Source organism: Lycorma delicatula, chromosome 4, assembly GCF_047948215.1.
Source record: "Lycorma delicatula isolate Av1 chromosome 4, ASM4794821v1, whole genome shotgun sequence".
In the NCBI taxonomy this organism is placed as follows: Eukaryota; Metazoa; Arthropoda; class Insecta; order Hemiptera; family Fulgoridae; genus Lycorma; species Lycorma delicatula.
The window spans coordinates 4,509,324-4,529,497 of NC_134458.1; the positions used below are offsets into that span (position 1 = coordinate 4,509,324).

Here is a 20,174-nt window from a genome sequence, read left to right on the forward strand (position 1 = left end):
TATTTATTTTTATTCACTAGCATTAAAGTGATAACAAAGAAGTGCAGGAGTAATGCTCCTCCACTTTCTATTTGCTTGAAGTGAGTTGAGTGAAATGTGTAAATTTATCTGACTTTATTAAAGGTTGCTGTGATCAGTTATAAGTTTTGACTATTCTTATAGGTTTCTATTTGCAGAAACTATATTACTTTTTATAAAATATTAACTGTGATTTGCTTACTGAATATGTGAAAAACTTACCCAGAAGATCTTTTAAGAACTACAATGCAATTCTTATAGTGATGTTGCAGATGCTTGACTTATAAGTGATTAGAAAATCCATTTAGTATGTTTTTGAATAATATAGTTAACTTGTGTTATGTTTATTCATTAAATATTGGAATTTTGTTTTTGTAAAGTTTAGTTTGTGTATAAATTTCAAAATAATTCATTTCATTAGTGTAGTTGATATTTCTTCAATCATTATCATATTGGACATATATCATATATTTTATACTCAGATTATTTAATAGAAGAGGATTATATATTTCTGGTTTTCTGTTGTATTGGAAAATCTTACTCTTGTGTAACATACATTTAAACATAATTATGCTTTTATATAAACTATTTAACTGCTTAGAGGTGTCTGCTTGAGTACTGGTTTTCATTGAGCTTGTTTGTATAATCTGTTGTTTATATAAAGTGAAATCAGATCTCAGATTGTCAAAAAGTATAGTTTAGTATTCATTAAAAAGTTAGTAATCTATTTTGTTTTTGTTTTTTGTTATCTGTGTTTAAGTAGTTTTTAAAAATATATTTTCTGTTATTTTAATTTGGTTTGTTTTTATTGCTTCTATGCTTTTCATTCCAGTTATAAGAATTCTAATTTTTTATTTAATCTTGAGAACATGTATTTTAATTTTTGGCCTTTTGAATACTCTGGAAAATGAAATGTTGTAATTTGAAGGTTTCTGATTTGAGGGTGTGATGTTCTTGTCTCTGATTTTCACAAGAAAGTTGTGAACAACAACTTGTTCACTTGTTTTAGAAACTACTGACTGATAAAGAGCCCAGTATAGATCTATAAACTTGTAAAATTGCCAACATTTTTTTATAAAATTTAAAAATACAGTATCAGTTTTTATTAATAACTTGCTTTGATAAATTGTCATTTACCATTCATTCTCAAAAGAAATTAATTTTTGAATGTTTTGCTGTAGTTAACATCTGATTTTGAGAAAATTTATTGATAAATAGATTTAAATTTATATGTTGGAAAAATATTTATAAATGTAAAAATTAATATAAACTTATATAATATATATAATATATAATAAACATTAATTTGATAAATTGATAAATTTGGTGGACCTGACAATGATTAAATGATTTGATAATACTATTCTGTATTGTGCAATAGTGAGTATAAGATATTTTAAAATATGGCAACAGTATGTACATGCTGATATTTTTGATATTTTTTGATTATATATTATATATTTCTAAAGATAATATATTTAATTTTGTTTGTTTTATAAATAAGTCTACTGAGGTATGGAGCTAATGCTCTGAAAATATTTCCGACAAATAGGTAAGTGTTCTTACCTTTTATGAACTATACCTCGTGGTATAAAAATTATATAATATTTTATAGATCGGATACTTTTGAAACCTTTCCAAGTACAAGTATTTAAAATATTTTAAAAATTCCTAATGAATTCAATATTATAAGTATTGATTTTAATATTGATCTTTTTAAATTAATGGCTTTTGATGAATGAAAGCTGTTGACTTGGTTGAGGTAGCTAGGTTAAATTTTTCTGTCTCCAACCAGTTAGAATTACATGTATTTTTGTCACTTTTATTGGGCAGTATTTTTACAAATTTAACTAAACATAATTTCTGGGCTTTGTGTAGACTATAGTGTTATATAACACAGCTGCTAATTTGTAGAATCAATTAGTGAAAGTATGTGGTGGGATAATGATTTTTTTACTCTTATGAATGGATAAAGAATAAAAGATAATAACAATGTTTGCTGAAAAATTTAATTTAATAATTTTCTGAATACATTTCAATAGGACTTTATAGCTGACCATTAGTGAATAAAACACATATTAAACATAACAAAAATGTGTTGATTACTTAAAAAATTGCAAAATCTAGCATTCTACTTAGGAATATTCATGAAATATTGAAATTTAATTTGTCTGTTAACTTCCTAAATTACTTAATGCATTGTAAATGAGCATTTATGAAAGAATTATTTATGATGCATAAATGTTTTGTAATAATTTAATATCTATCTCTAATAATAAAAGTAAATCATACAACACATTTACAAAAAAATGAATGAGGGATTTCCATTAAAACTTAAAAAAACAACCCTACCCATAGTACAAATGGATTTATTCTTATCATGTTTCCTATTTAAATAGTAAAAATTTCTTTGCAAATCAGATTGTATTTATTTACAGATAAATATTCTGGGGGTAATCCATATTGCCCTCGTGAGACACCAGCTTGGCAAAAATCAATTACTTGCTTCTTTCCTGCATCATCAGATGATGATAATCAAGCTAATGGAGAAGCAAGCAATAGTGGCAGGGGTTCAAGTTGTAAAGAGGTGAGTTTGAAATAAAAATATAATTTTATTCTTTCATTATTGTTTACAACAGATTTAAAACTTGCCCTTACATATTTCTTTATATATTTTATACTGCTATTTATACCAATATGCAGAGACAAATTTTTTTTATTTCTTTAATTGTTAAATCTAATTTCCAGGTGATTTCTCATGAATATTACATTATGTTTAATTTATTCTTCCTTTGTATGAAGTTTTTTAATTTGGTTATATATGTAAAGTTGTTCAGAAGGATATCAGTTAGACCAATAACATATTTATTTATTTTTTTTTTTGGACCGACTTGATGGTATTACGCCACCCAGGGGAGTGTCCGTTACTCTAATAGGCCTTCCCCACCTACCGGCTATATACCGGCATGGCAGGTCAGGCCTACCTGTTGGCTCTTTTGAGATTTTTTCCCTTTTTTAACTTAGTTAAGAAAACCTAACAGTTAACCTAAGGAGTCCTCAGCGGCTCATCAAAACCAGTACACCTCAGCATGCTGGCTCTCACCACTGAGGCTGTCCACCCAAACTTCAATCTAAAAACCCATATTCCTTTCATCTATAATTTTTTGTTTAAGGACTGACCTTATGAACTCTACAACCTTTCTCCAATTCTCTACCCTACTGAGCATATGATCTATTATCTCTCTCGGAGTCTTTCCGTCAATACCAGCATTGTATCTTAGCATTTGTCATTTTTGGCAATTCAGGAAAGTATGCTCTATATCGTCACATTCATTACAATACATGCAAGTAGGTTGATCTCTTTTGCCAACTTTGTGGAGGTATTTAATGAATACCTCCACAAAGGCAAAGCACCCATGGCCAGTTAAAAACTGTGTGATGTGGTAATCTATTTCTCCGTGGCGTCTGCCTATCCGTCTAACTATATCAGGAATCAAGGATCTGGTCCATCTTTCCTGCCATATATTATTAATATCTTGTCTGACTTCATTATCCACACGTCCTAAAAACCTCTCAACCCTGTGTCTAGCAATGAGATCAATAGGGGGCACACCAGAAAGCACACAGAGGGCCTCATACGAGACCGTTCGGTAAGCGGATGCTACTCCAAGCAATACCCTCCTGTGTATCTTTTTTAATCTGTCCTTGTTCCTGTTAATAGTCATAGCGGGCCACCATGCAGGAACCGCATACAAAATCGATGAGACTACGGTTGTTGCAAGTAGTCTCCTTTTCGATACCCTAGGAGCTCTGTGCTTTGACGTAATAATGTTCAAGCTTTTAATCGTTTTCTCTGCGCTATGACAGACGTTCAACACATGTTCAGTAAAACGACAATTTCTTTGCAGAGTAACTCCCAAGTATCTCAATACCTGAACTTCAGCAATGTTATTACCTTATATATATATACATAGCCACTGGTTCCAACACCCTTCTACCGGTAAATTTGATATATTTGCACTTATCCACCAAGAGCTGTAGTCCTCTTGAATGCAGCCATCTACCGACTATTTCGAGTGCTGAATTTGCCTTATCCTTTACCTCATCAATTGTTTTGGCCTGAATGAGTCATCAGCGTAAGCCAAAAGCTGAACCCCTTCAGGGTATGTCTGCTGGAGGACTCCATCAAAGACCAGGACCCATGACAGTGGACCGAGCACTGAGCCTTGTGGCACACCACCGCACATGCTAAAAAGTACCTCTTCTTCTTGTGCACTGACTGCACACCTTCGATCTCTGAGATACTCCTCTACCTGTCTCCGCAAGTATGGACTAATTCCTTTCTCTACCAGTGCTGTATTTATATGTTTCCATGCGATGGATCCAAACGCATTCTTCACATCGAGAGAAACAAGTAGAGTAATACTTCTTGTTCGCCTAGTGCCGCTTTTAGCTTCATCAGCCCAGTTCACTACTCTGTTGATAGCATGTACGGTGGATCTACCTCTCCAAAAACCATATTGATTTGCACTAATTCCAGCACCCTCCTCCACCTCCTGCACAATGCGGCCAGCCAGGATTTTTTCAACAACCTTCCCCATCGTGTTGAGAAGGCTCAAAGGTCTGAAGGTCGGTTGTCCCCCAATACCTGTGTTCTTGGGCAAGAAGACAACCCTAGCCTCCTTCCAACACTCCTGAAAGATTTATTAATCAGCCCGTGGCTGGCCACCTCAAGCATTTCCCATGGCGCTTTTTTAATAAGGCTCTTGATGATTGCCGCTGGAATCTTGTCCGGTCCTGGACTTTTCTTAACGGCCAACATGCCCCCACCACATTGCAGCTCACTTAAGGAAAATCGTCTACTGTCACACTCAGTAGGGATACTCTCCTCAACCGTCATGCGAGGAAAAAGACTGAGTATTTGTGCTTTGGCGCATTCTTTTGTAAGAACGGGGAGATATCTTCCAAATCTTTTAGTAATAATTTTGTGGGCCATCCCCCATGGATCGTTATCTAAATCAGCACATAACCTACCCAATGCTCTCTTTTTTCTCTCCTTATTGTTCTATTAAGGGCTCTTCTAGCATCAATGTATTTAATGGATGCTTCCTGATATCTCTGCCCACCTACTAGTCTGAGTCTTTGTTTGATGCGTCTTTTAGCTTGTAACGTCTGCCTCAGGTACGCTATCTCTCTTGTCCACCAATAAACCATATGCTTTTTGACTCCATTACGTGACTCCCTGTCCATTTCCTGCTTGATAATGTTAGACAATGCTTCTGGCGCAAAGTTCTCCATCGTTGACAGTCTGGCAGCCACTCCGTTGGTTATCACGTCTATTTGATCAACGGAAAATCTAAGTACAGGAGTTTGATCATTACTCTTGAAACTAATTTCCTCTAGAATCAACATCGTGGCATAATGGTCGCTTGCTATGTCCTGCTGGAGGATCTCCCAGTTCCACTGTTGGCTCCTCCATCTGTTATCCAAAATTGCTAGGTCAAGAATGGAGGTGTGACTCCTGACCTCAAAGGTTGGTGTATAATCATTTATATAATGGCAACCAACGGTCTCCATAAGTTCAGTTAACAATTCTCTTCTTTTATTCATGCGTCGACCGCCGGTTGCCACCAATCTGCTGTTGACATCACCAAGCATAATAATCTTTTTATCTGTGTTGTTAACTACATTTTGCAGCACATCAAGTGAACTGTTAAATACTCTACAATCAACATTAGGTGATATATATATATATATACGCCCACAATTAGCGCCATAGACGTCTCTACCGCCACTATGCCCTTGCCTCTGTAACTTAGTCTCCATGCAATTCTGTGGCTGATATCCTTAAAAGCTACGTCTCCCTCCGTGTCTGTCTGCCATCCGGATCTTGCAGCCTCATAGACATTCGGCTCGGTGATAACCAAAAAGTCAGCATTCTTTTCCGCAACTATTCTGGAGACTAGATTGTGAGACAGCGTACTCCTGTTGACGTTAGCCTGCAGTATTCTAAGCATTCTGGTTTTTTAATACACTGCCAAGCCCCTGTTCTGTGTTCTTGACTATTACATGTAAGACATTTCTTAGGTTCCTGGCAGTTAGCTATCAGGTGCCCTTTTCCACCACAATTAAAGCAGAGGTTAGTTCTATCCGGGCCTTTACAATCCTGATGTCGATTGCCAGTGCCCCAGCATCTAAAACATTTCTCCCCTTCTTCACGTATAAAAGCTCTACAATTTACCCAGCCTATTCATAACTGTTGTTCTACCATTTTACAGGCTGCCTTGTAGGATGTAATCACCGTCACATTTTTGGTTTCAGCAAAACCTGGTCTTATAGAAGAGATCTTAACCTCGTCAGTATCGCCAATCCTTGCCGTAATTGCGGCCAAAATTTCCTCCTCAGTGGTGTCGCTCTCGACATCCCTAATATGAACAGTCGTACGCCGACCATCTCTAGTCTTCAGATCCACTTTTAGATCCGCCACCTTATCTTTCAGTATACTCAAAAACTCTGCAGCACGTTTTGAGCCCTGTATTCTGACCAGAACCTCTTCGTTTTTTCCCTTTTTTAATGAGATTACATCTTTAACGTCGTCTCTAGCTACAGCCGTCTTCATTGCTCCCAGGAGCTCTGCATATGTTTTGCCCTCAGACCTAACTACTATTGTCCTACTATCCTCCGCAGGTGGAGTAGCCTTCTTGATACGTATTTGTCCAGGCCTGACCTGCGTGGCAGTCCCATCAGTATGTAGGGTCAAAACTTTTATGTGTGCTCTTTTTCCCTATTCAAGTACGATACAATCTTCTTCATATAATTGCCGATGTTATTGTTCGGCACTATATAGGACAAATTAGTAGGTTTACTCGAGATTCTCCTCAAAGCTTTTAATATAATATTAAATTGTATTTTTGTCATCCATGTTAGAATCATAAAATATTCTATACTTGCTTCGTCTCACCTCTGTTTGTTCACCCAATACAGATTGCTCGTCTTTTAAGATATCTCCAGCCTTGTATTTAGGTTTTCTGGACTCGTCGTCGTCAATCACATGGACTCTGCTGATGTCGCTCAAACTGCAGGTGTCACCTACCTCCGAAGGCAATTCAGTGACCAGATTTAATTTAGTCCTCAGTGCGCTCGGCCATCTCTTTGGAAGTAGTTCTATGAGCTCTTTGTCTGTGAGTTCTTTAGAGAGCATTTGTTCAATGTCGTCTTCTCTATAGATAACATCCGTCTGCGTGGCCTGCGTGATTTGGATCAATGGTGCAGACAGTTCGGTCAATGCATTTAGTCCATCGTAAATTTTCTTCAACTCTATTTCATGCGTAACTATGTATCTGTTCAAGCCAGGACCCATATGTTGTGTCAAGGCCACCATTGTGAGGCCAAGTTGATATATAAGACTGCCTAATGTTTCTGGCAGCACGTCTTCCTCCTCTGAGGACCCTTGACGGGTCTCTTTTTGCCTTTGACATCAGTTTTCTTCACATGTGGAAGTTTCTGCGCGCTAGTACTTTGCCCGGATGTCCCTTCCAAAGGAAGCGATCCTCGACGTCTCATTGTGTGGCGTTGCACTCAGGGGATAACCCCAAGTCCAATGAGTACCCACACGACCTTGTGCCCCCCAAATTTTTTTGGGATGGTGTTGGGGGAAGGAAAATGTATTCGTCTAAAAATGGGGTCAGAAAAAAATTTTGGGGGGTCGAAAAAAAATTTGGAGGGTCAAAGGGTCGGGAAGGTTGTGAAAGAATTTATGTCCAGAAATAAATTAAATAGGATAAGTGGTTCAGGAGCTATTGTTGGTAAGGATTTCCCCCTATAAAAACTCTACCCGTAGGACTTAGAAAAATTCTCCTGTCTATGAAGAACAAGTTTCAAATTTCCTAAGTCCTTGTTTACGTCTTTTAACACACTTGTAGTAGCTTGTCGTAACACTTAGAATAATTCGCTTGAAAAGTGTATATTCTAACCTCAAATACACCTTAAAAAACTAGTAAAAAAGCGTTTCACCTCACTTTGTTGTTATTCAGATGACACTACTAGTTCACTAAAACACAGTAACTTAATATTACCTATTATAAAAAGTAATATAACAGGTAAAAAACACCATACGAGTAAGTTATTGTTTAAACTCAAAAAACACAAAAGCTGGGTAAGTCCGTATCCGTAAACTCTTAAAAAGTGGTAGTCCAAGTCCAGAAACCAATCCTCTTATGTATCCAATAGCCAAATCTAAAAAATTAACCGTAAAACCAAACTAATAATAATAACTCGCGGAGCAGTATACAAACACATTTATTCACTGTGAAGTCTCCCACTCGACTCAGTAACGTATTGCTTTCTTCATACTGTCTCCTAACTACCATATACAAATATAGAAAAATTAAAAGGAATTTTTAAAATCACTTGTGAGATACAAAACTTAACAAATTTTAATATTTTAGTTACAGTCAATTATAAAAAATTATATAAAGAACATCTGAAGGAATACGAATTTTGAAACTTAATTTTAATAATGAAAATCATACATCAAAAGAGGATTTACATTTTGAACTGTGCAATATAATATGATAAACCTAAAACTTTGTTGTAAAGATTTTAAGTAAGAACAATAGCCTTGTGAACAGAAATGTGATTCTTAAATTTAAATGAAAATTAAAAACTTTGCATTTAAGAACCAGATACTGAGAAAGATCTATAGATGTATTCAAGAAGAAAGAAGGTAGACAGTTAGAAAAAAGAAGATAATTAATAGATATGTATAAAGTGCTAGATCAATTACTGCTAGTGGCATTCTCAGAGTGAGAAGAACAAGTTATAGAATTGTGGAGTGAAAGTGACTGATTAAAAGGATAGGAAGCCCAGCAGAGATGCGTCCCGAAAGGCAGCCATCACAGAAGTGGATGGCTGGAAGCTTCTACTCAACCTCTCCCTTTAAAACTTACATTTAAATTAATTTAAATCAGCAATTGCGACTCCTCCGGAGAAGGGCTCCCTCTATACAGTTAGTGCCCCGTTGTGGCGTATTCCTGCTAGCCTATGAAGCGTTAGCACCGAAAGGACTTCAGTGGACGGTCTGAAGGGGAATTATGTCAGGAGGACAGGTTTCATAAGCCTAGCCTTCCGCGGTCGGCCCATAAAATGGGTTCGATAACGCTGGTTTAACAACGGATTGGAATGCAATTAAATCCGTCCTTAAAAACACAAAATATTAAATAAGACAAAAATTGAAAAATTAGACCCGTCACCTAAAATAAACCTTTAAAAACACGCCCGATAGAATCATCCAGTAGCAAGGGACTCTGTCCAGGTTCTGCGATCCGTAAGGAGAATCTTTAAACTCCCGCCAACTTTGCATTCCATTCCAAAGGATAGGAATAATATACAAAGCAGTTACAGAAGCTCTAATACTTGATGTTGGACTAAGGTTAAGATGATCTTATGTGCTAAAGGTTAAAAATAAAGACATCACTAAAGAAATAAGTGTTAACTGATTAAGGCCATTGATGTTTTTTTTTGGTTTGATGTGCCAGTATGGAAATTAAGCATCATGTTAAATTTCAATAAGTTTGCCAGTTAAAGGAGGTTGAAGAGGATAAAAAGGGAGATACAATGCTCAGATCTGAATTTAAGAGAGCATTAAAAGATTTAAATGGCAGAAAGGCTCCTGGGATTGACTGGATACCTGCAGGTGAGGAAGTGATAGATTATACAAACTGGTGTGTAATATTTACAAAAATGGGGTTGTTCCATCAGACTTCAAAAAGAGTGTTATTGTCATGATATCAAATAAAGCAGGAGCAGATAAATGTGAAGAATACATAACAATTAGCTTAACTAGTTGTGCATCAAAAGTCTTAACTAGAATTCTGTACAAAATAATTGAGAGGAGAGTGGAAGAAGTGTTAGGAAAATACCAATTTGGTTTCAGGAAAAGTATAGGGACAAGGGAAGCAATTTTAGCACTCAGTATTAATAGTAGAAGGAAGATTAAAGAAAAAGAAACCTACATGCATGGCATTTATAGACTTTAAAAAAGGCATTTAATAACGTAGACTGGAATAAAATGTTCAGCATTTTAAAACATTTAGGATTGAAGTATAGGGATAGAAAAATTGCTAACATTTACAGGAACAAAACTACAACAGTAATAATTGAAGAGCATAAGAAAGAAGCAGTTATAAAAAAGGGAGTGCAACAAGGATGTTCCCTATCCTGATACTTTTTAATATTTTCATAGAACTAGCAGTTTATGATGTTAAAGAACAATTTAGATCTGGAGTAACAGTACAAGATGAAAAGATAAAGATGCTACGATTTGCTGATATAGTAATTTAGCTGAGAGTTAAAAAGATTTAGAAGAAACAATGAACGGCATGGATGGAGTCCTACATAAGAACTACCGCATGAAAATAAACAAGAACAAAACGAAAGTAATGAAATGTAGTAAAAAAAACGATGATGGACCACTGAATGTAAAAATAGGAAGATAAAAGATTATGGAGGTAGAAGAATTTTGTTATTTGGGAAGTAGAATTACTAAAGATGGATGAAGCAGGTGCGATAAAAAATGCCGAATAGCACAAGTGAAATGAGCCTTCAGTCAGAAATATAATTTGTTTACATTAAAAATTAATTTAAACATCAGGAAAGCATTTTTGAAAGTATATGTTGAGCGTAGCTTTATATGGAAGTGAAACTTGGACAAATGAAACCTGAGAAGCTTTTCAAATGTGGTGTAATGGGAGAATGTTGAAAATCAGATGGGTGGATAAAGTGACAAATGAATAGGTATTGCAGCAAATTTAAGAAGAGAGAAGCGTTTGGATAAACATAGTTAAAAGAAGAGACAGACGTATAGGCCATATATTAAGGTATCCTGGAATAGTCGCTTTAATATTGGAGGGACATGTAGATGGAAAAAATTGTGCAGGTAGGCAAAGTTTTGGAATATGTAAAACAAATTGTTAGGGATAGGATGTAGGGGGTATACTGAAATGAAACGGCTGGCTCTAGAGTGTTATGGAGAGCTGCATCAAACCAGTCGTGACTGAAGACAAAAAAAAGCCGGCTGTAATAATCTGTAGTCTGTTGTAATAATTAAGATTTAATTAATTAAAGACTATCTTCTATCTAATTGTGATTGACATCTGTGACTATATCATTAGATACTAGGTGCCAGTAGCATGTTGGAAATTGAAATTGAGTCTCAACGCTTGTGTTTATAGAAACTGGTTTACTGAGCAAGGCTTTAGTTTACATTTTATTTTTTGGGATATTTCTGTCTGAAGTTACAATTACAATGGAACTATCATATTTTAATTGGTTGAAGTTTACAGTTTTTCTAGGACCTTGCATGTTCTATCTGGTTTGGTGAACCTTATTTTTAGGTATTATTTAATTACATATTTAAGATATTGCCTCACAAAACATTTTCAAACGTTCATTTGTTCAAGACACTGTATCAATTACATGCCAGTTTTTTTTCTTTTTTGTATGAAGTGTGTCAAAACATTTTCAGATATATTAGAAATAAGTGATTATGCTTATTTCTTATTGTGATTATTAGTATTTTGTAAAGTTATTATAAGACCGCTTGAAAGTAAATAAAACAATTTAAAATATGTTTCTGTGTTTTCATTGACTTAATTTTATTTGAAGTCGTGGATAATATTAGAGTCTATTTTTATTTATATTGACTAGCACTGTCACATGTGGATTTTCAGGATTACTTTTTTTTACAGCTCTTTTTATTGTACCTTTAACAACTTTTGTGTTAAATAGCATGAATGTAATCGAACAATTAACTAAATATCTTAAGGGAAAACATATAGAGGCATTAATGGATTAAAAACAGAAGGTAGTGTTATTAAAGACAGTATGTAGTTCTTTAATATTTTATAAAAAGTTTTCCCACAGGTACTGGAGGAGCAGTCTGACAATAAGTAAGGAGACAATTGTGGAGGGAACTACCCATCAAGAACATCTTATTTTTTGACCACCAAAGGTATTATTTTTATTGTTTTTAGTTTATGATTACTAATCAGTCTTAATGTGGCAATTGAAATGGTACATCTGTCAGTTCAACAGACAAAATACTCAAATAAATTTTACCTATTTCAAATATAGTTACTTCAAAAGCTCATTTAAAATTGTCCATGTAGAAGGCTACTTTTTATGGAATTACACTAAACATGAAGGATCAGAATTGTGAAAGTTATCTGTCAGTGTGTGTTTATTGATACATGTCCATTTTCTATGTGCGGTTCAGTTAATCGTCATATCAGCTCCTTCCTGGTTTTATGAAGGTCACAATCAGTGTCCACAAACTTCAAATCTTTGGGCAGGAATTTATGGGAATATTAATCAGACCATTTTTATCAGTGGTTTACTGAATTGGTCCAAACACTTATATTAAGGGAAAACATTGTTCTAATGAACAACAACAAACAAGTTAAGTGAACAAAAACTAATCATGCATGAGCTGATAAAACTACTCGATTTTCCAAAGAGTGGGTCATCTCCACATTAACTTCTTGTTGAGTATTTTGACTTCTCATTTGAAGGAAGGTGGGTAGGTAGATTTAAAAGTATTGAGTAGCTGGTTCCTTCACTGGCTTTGTCTGTTTAGATTTCTCTCTTTGGGGAATGTAAAGATTGAAAATTATAAATCTAAGCCTGCGTATCTTGAAGAATGTCATGATTGAGCAGTTGTAGAGTAAGAATGGCTGTCATATGTTTAATGACTAAATAATATTTAGGTTTTAATTGAAGTGTCTGTTCATTAACATCCTTATCTTATATAGACACTGTTACAGTATTGTTTGTTTTCATCATTGCTTGTTTGTGCATTTTAATTATCATTCATGTATTTGACAATGTCTCAGTGCAGCAAATGCTCTAAATCGGTTACTTGTAATGTTTGTAATTCCTAGTTCCATGTTGTGTGTTATTCTGACTGAAACTAAGTTAATTTCGTTAAAAGGTGTGGATGAGTGGAATCTATATTCAGAGTACATAACAAAATAAGGAGAACATTATCGAGTATGTTACGGTTGTGGTTTCCAGTCTTTTTTATCAAATTTGAAGATCCTATAATTGAAATAGGTAGATCTATTGAAGTGTGGCATGGAAAGATCAGCGAACTGACTGAAAATGCATTTGGAGTTTATTGATTGAGAAACTGGAATTTGAAAACTTGCTCATTAGATTAACTGCTAAACGTTTGGGGATGATTGTGTTGATGATCTTGACCATTACTCAGGAGTCAGAACACTTGGGATTTGTTTCCCAACATTATTGATAATTTGTGCTAAGTTCTATCGGTAGAGTTGTCTGATAACAGTATTGATGCTTGTCATCAGCTCCCGAATGTAAAGGATAATGTTGCATCTGATATTGTAGCGCTTCTGCAGTGGTCTGATTTGAATAGGATTCTAAATTTTAAGGGTAGCAAAAGGGGTTTGTCATCTAGACGTATTGGTTTGGATTCTAAATGTAGGATCTAGTTTGATATTTTATGTAATTGTCGGACTTTTACTGGCCAAAGCTAGATGAAGAAAATAGTTTTTAACATTAGTTCTGGGTTGGTAGATGGAGTAGGATAAAGATGTAGGTGAAGTGAAATTTATTAGTTTGGAAATGATCTGATGAAAGTGGGTGGCACGCATACTTATTGTTAAATTAACTCTATATCCTGCTGACTGATTTGTGTTAGCTTGTAAAATCTTTAATTCTAGTGTTTTAAGGACTGTTTTCTTTTCTGAAGTACTGAAAAAATTTTGAAGGAAATGTTAAAAATGAATTCAACTAATGAGTTAATAAATGTATTTTTTTTTTTTTTTTTTTTTGTTTTCAGTCATTTGACTGGTTTGATGCAGCTAATCGTAATGAATGCATTACGATTTAAATATTATTATTAATATCTAAATATGTATAAATATTATAATATAATAATTATATTTAGATAAATTATCTAACTATTTTAGTCAGTATACTTTGCGTATTAGTTATTTTCTTTATATTTGTGCCTATGATTTTTGTATTAAATTAATTTTATATACATTTGGAAAAACTGTTATTGACACAGTTAATTTTATTTTGAAAATTGTTTTATTTATTTGTCTATCATATTTATTTGACTTCACTGTAGTTTACATTACTTAATATAGAGCCCCTCTATGAATCATGAGACCTTGCTGATAGTTAGAAGCTTGAGTGCTCAGTGATACAGAGTAGCTGGACTGAAGGTGCAAAACATATTGGAGTGGTATCTGTTGAGAGCCAGACTAAGGAATGATTCCTGAAAGGGTCAGCAATTCCTTCAGTAGCTGTTAGGGCATAGGTCAGGAAGACTTAAATGGCCACATCAACATCACTCAATCTTCTGAATACTGTGCAGCTGAAAGCAATGGAAAACTACAGCTGTTTTTTTCCAAAAAAATGTAGCTTTCTGCATTTTCATGTAACAAAGATGGGGGCACTTTCCTTGTTAAAATATTCCGATGGTAAACTAGCCCCTTGTTTGGATCTCCGGTTGAGGACTGCTAAGGAAGGGGTCACCAGAAAATTAAAAAATAACATTCTACGAGTCTGAGCTTAGAATGTTTGAAGTCTGAAAATGCTTGGTAGGTTAGGAAATTTAAAGAGGGAAATGGGTAGATTAAATGTAGATGTAATAAGAATTAGCAAGGTTCAGTGGGAAGAGGAAAACTACTTTTGGTGAGGTGATTTTAGAATAATTAACTCAACATCAAATAAAGGGTAAGCTGGAGTAGGTTTCATAATGAACAAGAAGATAGGGAAGAGAGTAGAGTATTTCTAAAAGCTTAACGATAGAATCATTGTAATCAGGATAAAATCAAAACCTAAGCTGACAATTGTTAATGTCTATATGCCTACAAGTGCCCATGAAGATGATGAGGTAGAGTGTGTATAGAAAGAAATTAGTGAAGCAATAAAACATATAAAAGGGGATGAAAATTAGAATAATAATTGGAGATTGGAATGCTAGCATCAAAAAAGGCAAAGAAAGAAATACTGTGGGTGAATATGAGCTGGGCGAAAGAAATGAAAGAGGGGACTGACTTATTGAGTTTTGTATGAAGTATAATTTAGTAATTGCCAACACCCAGTTTAAAAATCATAATAGAATATACACATGGAAAAAGCCCGGGGATAATGCAAGGTATTAGATAGATTACATCATGGTTAAGCAAAGATTTAGTAATCAACTTGTCGACAGTAAAGCATATGCAGGAGTAGACATTGGTAGTGACCATAATTTAGTGATAATGAAATGTAGGTTGGGGTTTAAAAACCTAAAGAAAACGTGTCAAATGAATCGGTGGGATTTAGAGAAGCTTGAGGAAGAGGAGGTAAAGAAGATTTTTGAGGAGGACATCACAAGAGGTCTGAGTAAAAAAAGATAAGGTAGAAAATATAGAAGAAGAATGGGAAAGTGTTAAAAAGGAAATTCTTAAATCAGCAGAAGCAAACTTAGGTGGAACAAAGAGAACTGGTAGAAAACCTTGGGTGTCAGAGGTTATATTGCAGCTGATGGATGTGCATAGAAAGTATAAGAATATTAGTGTTGAAGGAGGTAAAAAGAACTATCAACAATTAAGAGATACTATAAACAGGAAGTGAAAATTAGCAAAAGAAAAGTGTTAAGAAGTGAAAAGAGAAATGATCATTGGTAAAATAGAGCATACAGGAAAGTTAAGGAGATTTTTGTCGTACATAAGTTAAAATCTAATAATGTGTCAATTGAAGACGGTACACTGATTTATAATACGAAAGAAAAGATCGATAGGTGGGTGGAATATATTGAAGCATTATATGGAGGAAATGAATTAAAAATTGTGTTATAGTGGAAGAAGAAAAAGTCGAAGAGGATGAAACAGGAGATTCAGTACTGAGATCTGAGTTTAATAGAGCATTAAAGGATTTGAATGGCAGAAAGGCTCCTGGGATTGACTCGATACTTACAGAATAATTGTGCAGTGCAGGTGAGAAGCAATAGATAAATTATACAAACTGGTGTGTGATATTTATGAAAAAGGGGAAGTTCTGTCAGACTTCAAAAAGACTGTTATTGTCATGATACCAAATAAAGCAGGAGCAGATAAATGTGAAGAATACATAACAATTAGCTTAACTAGTCATGCATCAAAAGTCATAACTAGAATTCTGTACAGAATAATTGATAGGAGAGTGGAAGAAGTGTTAAATACCAATTTGGTTTCAGGAAAAGTATAGGGACAAGGGAAGCAATTTTAGCACTCAGATTAATAGTAGAAGGAAGATTAAAGAAAAAGAAACCTACATACATGGCATTTATAAACTTTAGAAAAGGCATTTTATAATGTAGACTGGAATAAAATGTTAAGCATTTTTTAAAATTTAGGGGTCAAGAATAGAGATAGAAGAACAATTAACACTTACAGGAACCAAACTGCAACAGTAATAATCAAACAGTACAAGAAAGTAGCAGTAATAAAAAAGGGAGTCAGATGTATTTATCTATCATATATTAATTTATAATATTATTATCTGTATATTATTTCCAAAATAATAGATAAAATACTATGATGAAAATAAATTTGGATTATAGTTATAATATAAAAAATGGATTTGAATGTGTAAATAAATTAAAAGACCTAGCAATTGGAGAAAAAACTAGGATGGTTAGCTACGATATTAGTAACATGTATCCTACGGTAAACATAGATAAAACAATTCACATAATAAAAAACAAATTAATATACAATCAAGAACTTTTGTGTGTTGATAATATTACTATCATTAGAAATATATGCCAACAAAACTACTTTAAATATGCTAACAAACATTATACTCAGGAAAATACCTTACCGATGGGTTTTCCTTTGTCAGCCATCATGTCTGAAATTTATTTACAGGATTTTGAAAATAAAATTATTTATGGCATTGATTATTTTAATTATTTATGATACCCTATTATGAAGTTGGTATGTCAGTGATATTTTTGTTGTTTATGATCCCGTTATGTACAATGAAAATCTAATAATTTTGAATAAACTCAATTCATATTATAATGGTTTGAAATTTATCTTTGAAATCGATTTAAATAGAACAATAAATCACTTAGATGTTAGCATCAAAATTAATAAAAATAATCAATTTATAATGTCAGTATATAGGAAACCCACAACCAATAAAACTACAATACATAGATATTCAAATCATCCTTGTTCACACAAAATTATTTCATATAAAACATGATTAATGTTTTACACAATATAATAAAAATAAATTAAACAAAGAAATAGATATAAAACAAATTGCTACATATAATGGTTATAGTGCTCCATAGATAATATATACAATAAACAAATTTCAAAAATTAACAATATTACATCTCTAATACCAATAAATGATACACAGAAAATTGACTATGCATATTTAAAATATCTGTATACTGATATCATTATTGAAAATATAACTAAGGTTTATGAAGGTAAATTGAAACCTGCATACAAAACAAATAACCATATAATAAAACATTTAAAAAGCAGTAAGTAATAATCATACTGATTCATATAATTTACACAATTTGTGTGAAATTTATAAAATAAATTGTAATGACTGTGACCACAATTATATAGCCGAAACTAGTAGATCTTTTGAAACCAGATTTCTTAAACATATTAGATACTATAAAAATGGAAAATTGGGTTTTATCTAATTTTACTGACCACTTCATTAACAATAAACATTCTGTTTCTGATATTCAATCCAATTTGAAAATATTGGAAATCAAGAAATATAATATAAATAATAATAATAAAAGTTTAGACATTTTGGAGAAATATTATATATATATATATATTAGAGGAAGTTCAGCTTGATCAACTTGCAAACAGAATATGAAAATGACACAATTATGAGGGCTGCAGTAGATGGCAGCACTTATTCTGATAAAAATAATGATAGTGCATAAATCCAATTTAATTTAAATCCATACAGTACTGTAACATTGGCTAGCCAAGACACATATTATAGTTTATCCTATTTATTTATTTTAATTTTATCAATTCTGACATCATATTTTATATGTTGTTTTTAATTTCCGTAGTTTAATTTTTATAAATAAATTAACAATTAATCTAGTCCACCTACTGTTAATTTATTTATTTAACTTATCAGCAGTACCATATTTGAGAAATTTTTGTTTATATATTTAAAAAAAAAATTATATGTTAATTCTTAATTTTCAGTTTTAATTTGATAAAAAAAAAATTTCATATATTATCAAAAAATCTATATAAATATATATATATATATTAATTGTCTTTGAATTTAATATGTAGCTTGATATAAAAATTAAAAAACAAAAATTACAGCTGAAGATTTGGGTTTTCACAAAAATGATATTGTAAAGGTTATGAAAAAATAAGTAAGTTAATAAATCTTTCTTTTTTTTTTTTAATTTCTGTACTTAGTGAATCAAGTTCAAGTTGGATTATATATACAATATATATTAGTACAGAGGAACAGAGTTCATTTGTTTTTCTGGTGAAAATTTCAAAACTACTGGAACAATATGAAAAATTTTTACGTTATTAAATTTTACTGCTTCCTGAATGTCATGGGCTGCATTGTAATTTTTTTTCCTGTCTAGCCTCTGGAATCACTATCAGGTATTACTTCAGAGGATGATATGTACGAGTGTAAGTGAAGTGTGTAGTCTTGTGCAGTCTCAGATCAACCATTTCTGAGATGTGGTTAATTGAAACCCAATCACCAAAGAACACTGGTATTCATGATCTAGTATTCAAATCTGTATAAAAGTAACTGCCTTTACAGGATTTGAACATTGGAACTCTTGACTTCAAAATCAGCTGATTTGTGAAGATGCACTCACCACTAGACCAACCCGGTGGTTTGGGCTGTATTGTAATTAAATCACTTTTGTTTAACTCCCTAATTTCACCCTGTTTTGTACTCTTTCTTGGTAAATATGACTAAATATAATAATAAAAAATTGATTTTTCTAGTCATGAAAATTGAAAAAATTTTAAACATCTGTAACTCTATCTAAACAACATTGTATAAACAGGAGAAAAAATATTGCATAAAAAAGAATATTGCAGTCATTAGAAAAAAAAAATAATAATTTTTATGATACAAAAAATTTCTTACAGAAAAATGAAACTATAAAAAATAATTTATTTTTAAATAATTATGTTATCCAAACATCCCTAAGCTTGTGATTCATCATATCATTCATTCAGCAATAGCACTCTTCAGAGATTCACTTTTGAAGAACAATATTCACCTATTTCTAGTTTCAGAGGACATAAAACCAGATTTTTTATTTCAGAGGACATAAAACCAGATTTTTTATTTTAGAGGGAATAAAACCATCTGAAATTTACTGTCTGGTGCTCAAACAATGTGATTAAAAGTTGTATGAATTGTGGATATGTTGACCGAGGTGTTGAACAGTTTGAAAGTGGCTGAATAAGTGTTACCGATTGCTGACATGAGGAACAGAGTTTAGGTTTCAACTTCAGCCCTGGAATCTTTACATTGATGAACTTAATCAAGGAGGTAAGTGTGTTAAAGGAGAAAGATTTGCTAAACATTGTTATGATCTCAACTATTCATTACCAAGAGAAAAATAATAAAACTAGTGTTAGATGTCTTTATACGTATTTCAAAGCAAGCGGATGTGTCTTATCTTATCTCTCCTGCTTTTATAAGTCAATCAGGTGTGCCATACTGTTATTGTGTTTTATCGGCCTATTGATTCGTTTCGAGATGTTGTGTTTGTTTGCTGAATTAATGGATTACTATGTCTTTATCTACTAATAGTGCAGATGCAAAAAGGAAGTTACAAAAACTGATAAAAGTAAACATATCCTTGTTTGCAACAGTTGTGACTGTTTTGTGCATATTTCATGTACAAACTTTTTGAGAGAGGGACATTATGTTATTGCAATCCTATTCAAAAGGAATAAAACTTTTCTCCACAGCCTGTAATGACATTTCTACTCAGCATAAACTTAATCACGATATGAAGGGAATTATTGAACTACTGCAGGCCAAATTCACTGATTTTAAGACAATTTTGACCTCTACCTTAATATATGAGTCTTCCAAAATGT

General features: G+C 33.0%; 1 protein-coding gene across 1 annotated transcript in view; it reads left to right on the top strand.

Annotated features, from left to right (window-relative positions):
- Positions 1-20,174, top strand: part of LOC142322811 (PCNA-associated factor-like) — a 34,016-nt gene that overhangs the window by 6,883 nt on the left and 6,959 nt on the right. Inside the window, exons 3-4 of the mRNA XM_075361880.1 lie at positions 2,457-2,605; positions 11,941-12,028. Of these exons, the coding sequence (XP_075217995.1) occupies positions 2,457-2,605; positions 11,941-11,970 (179 nt within the window). The 3' untranslated portion in view covers positions 11,971-12,028. The remainder of the gene's footprint in view (positions 1-2,456; positions 2,606-11,940; positions 12,029-20,174) is intronic.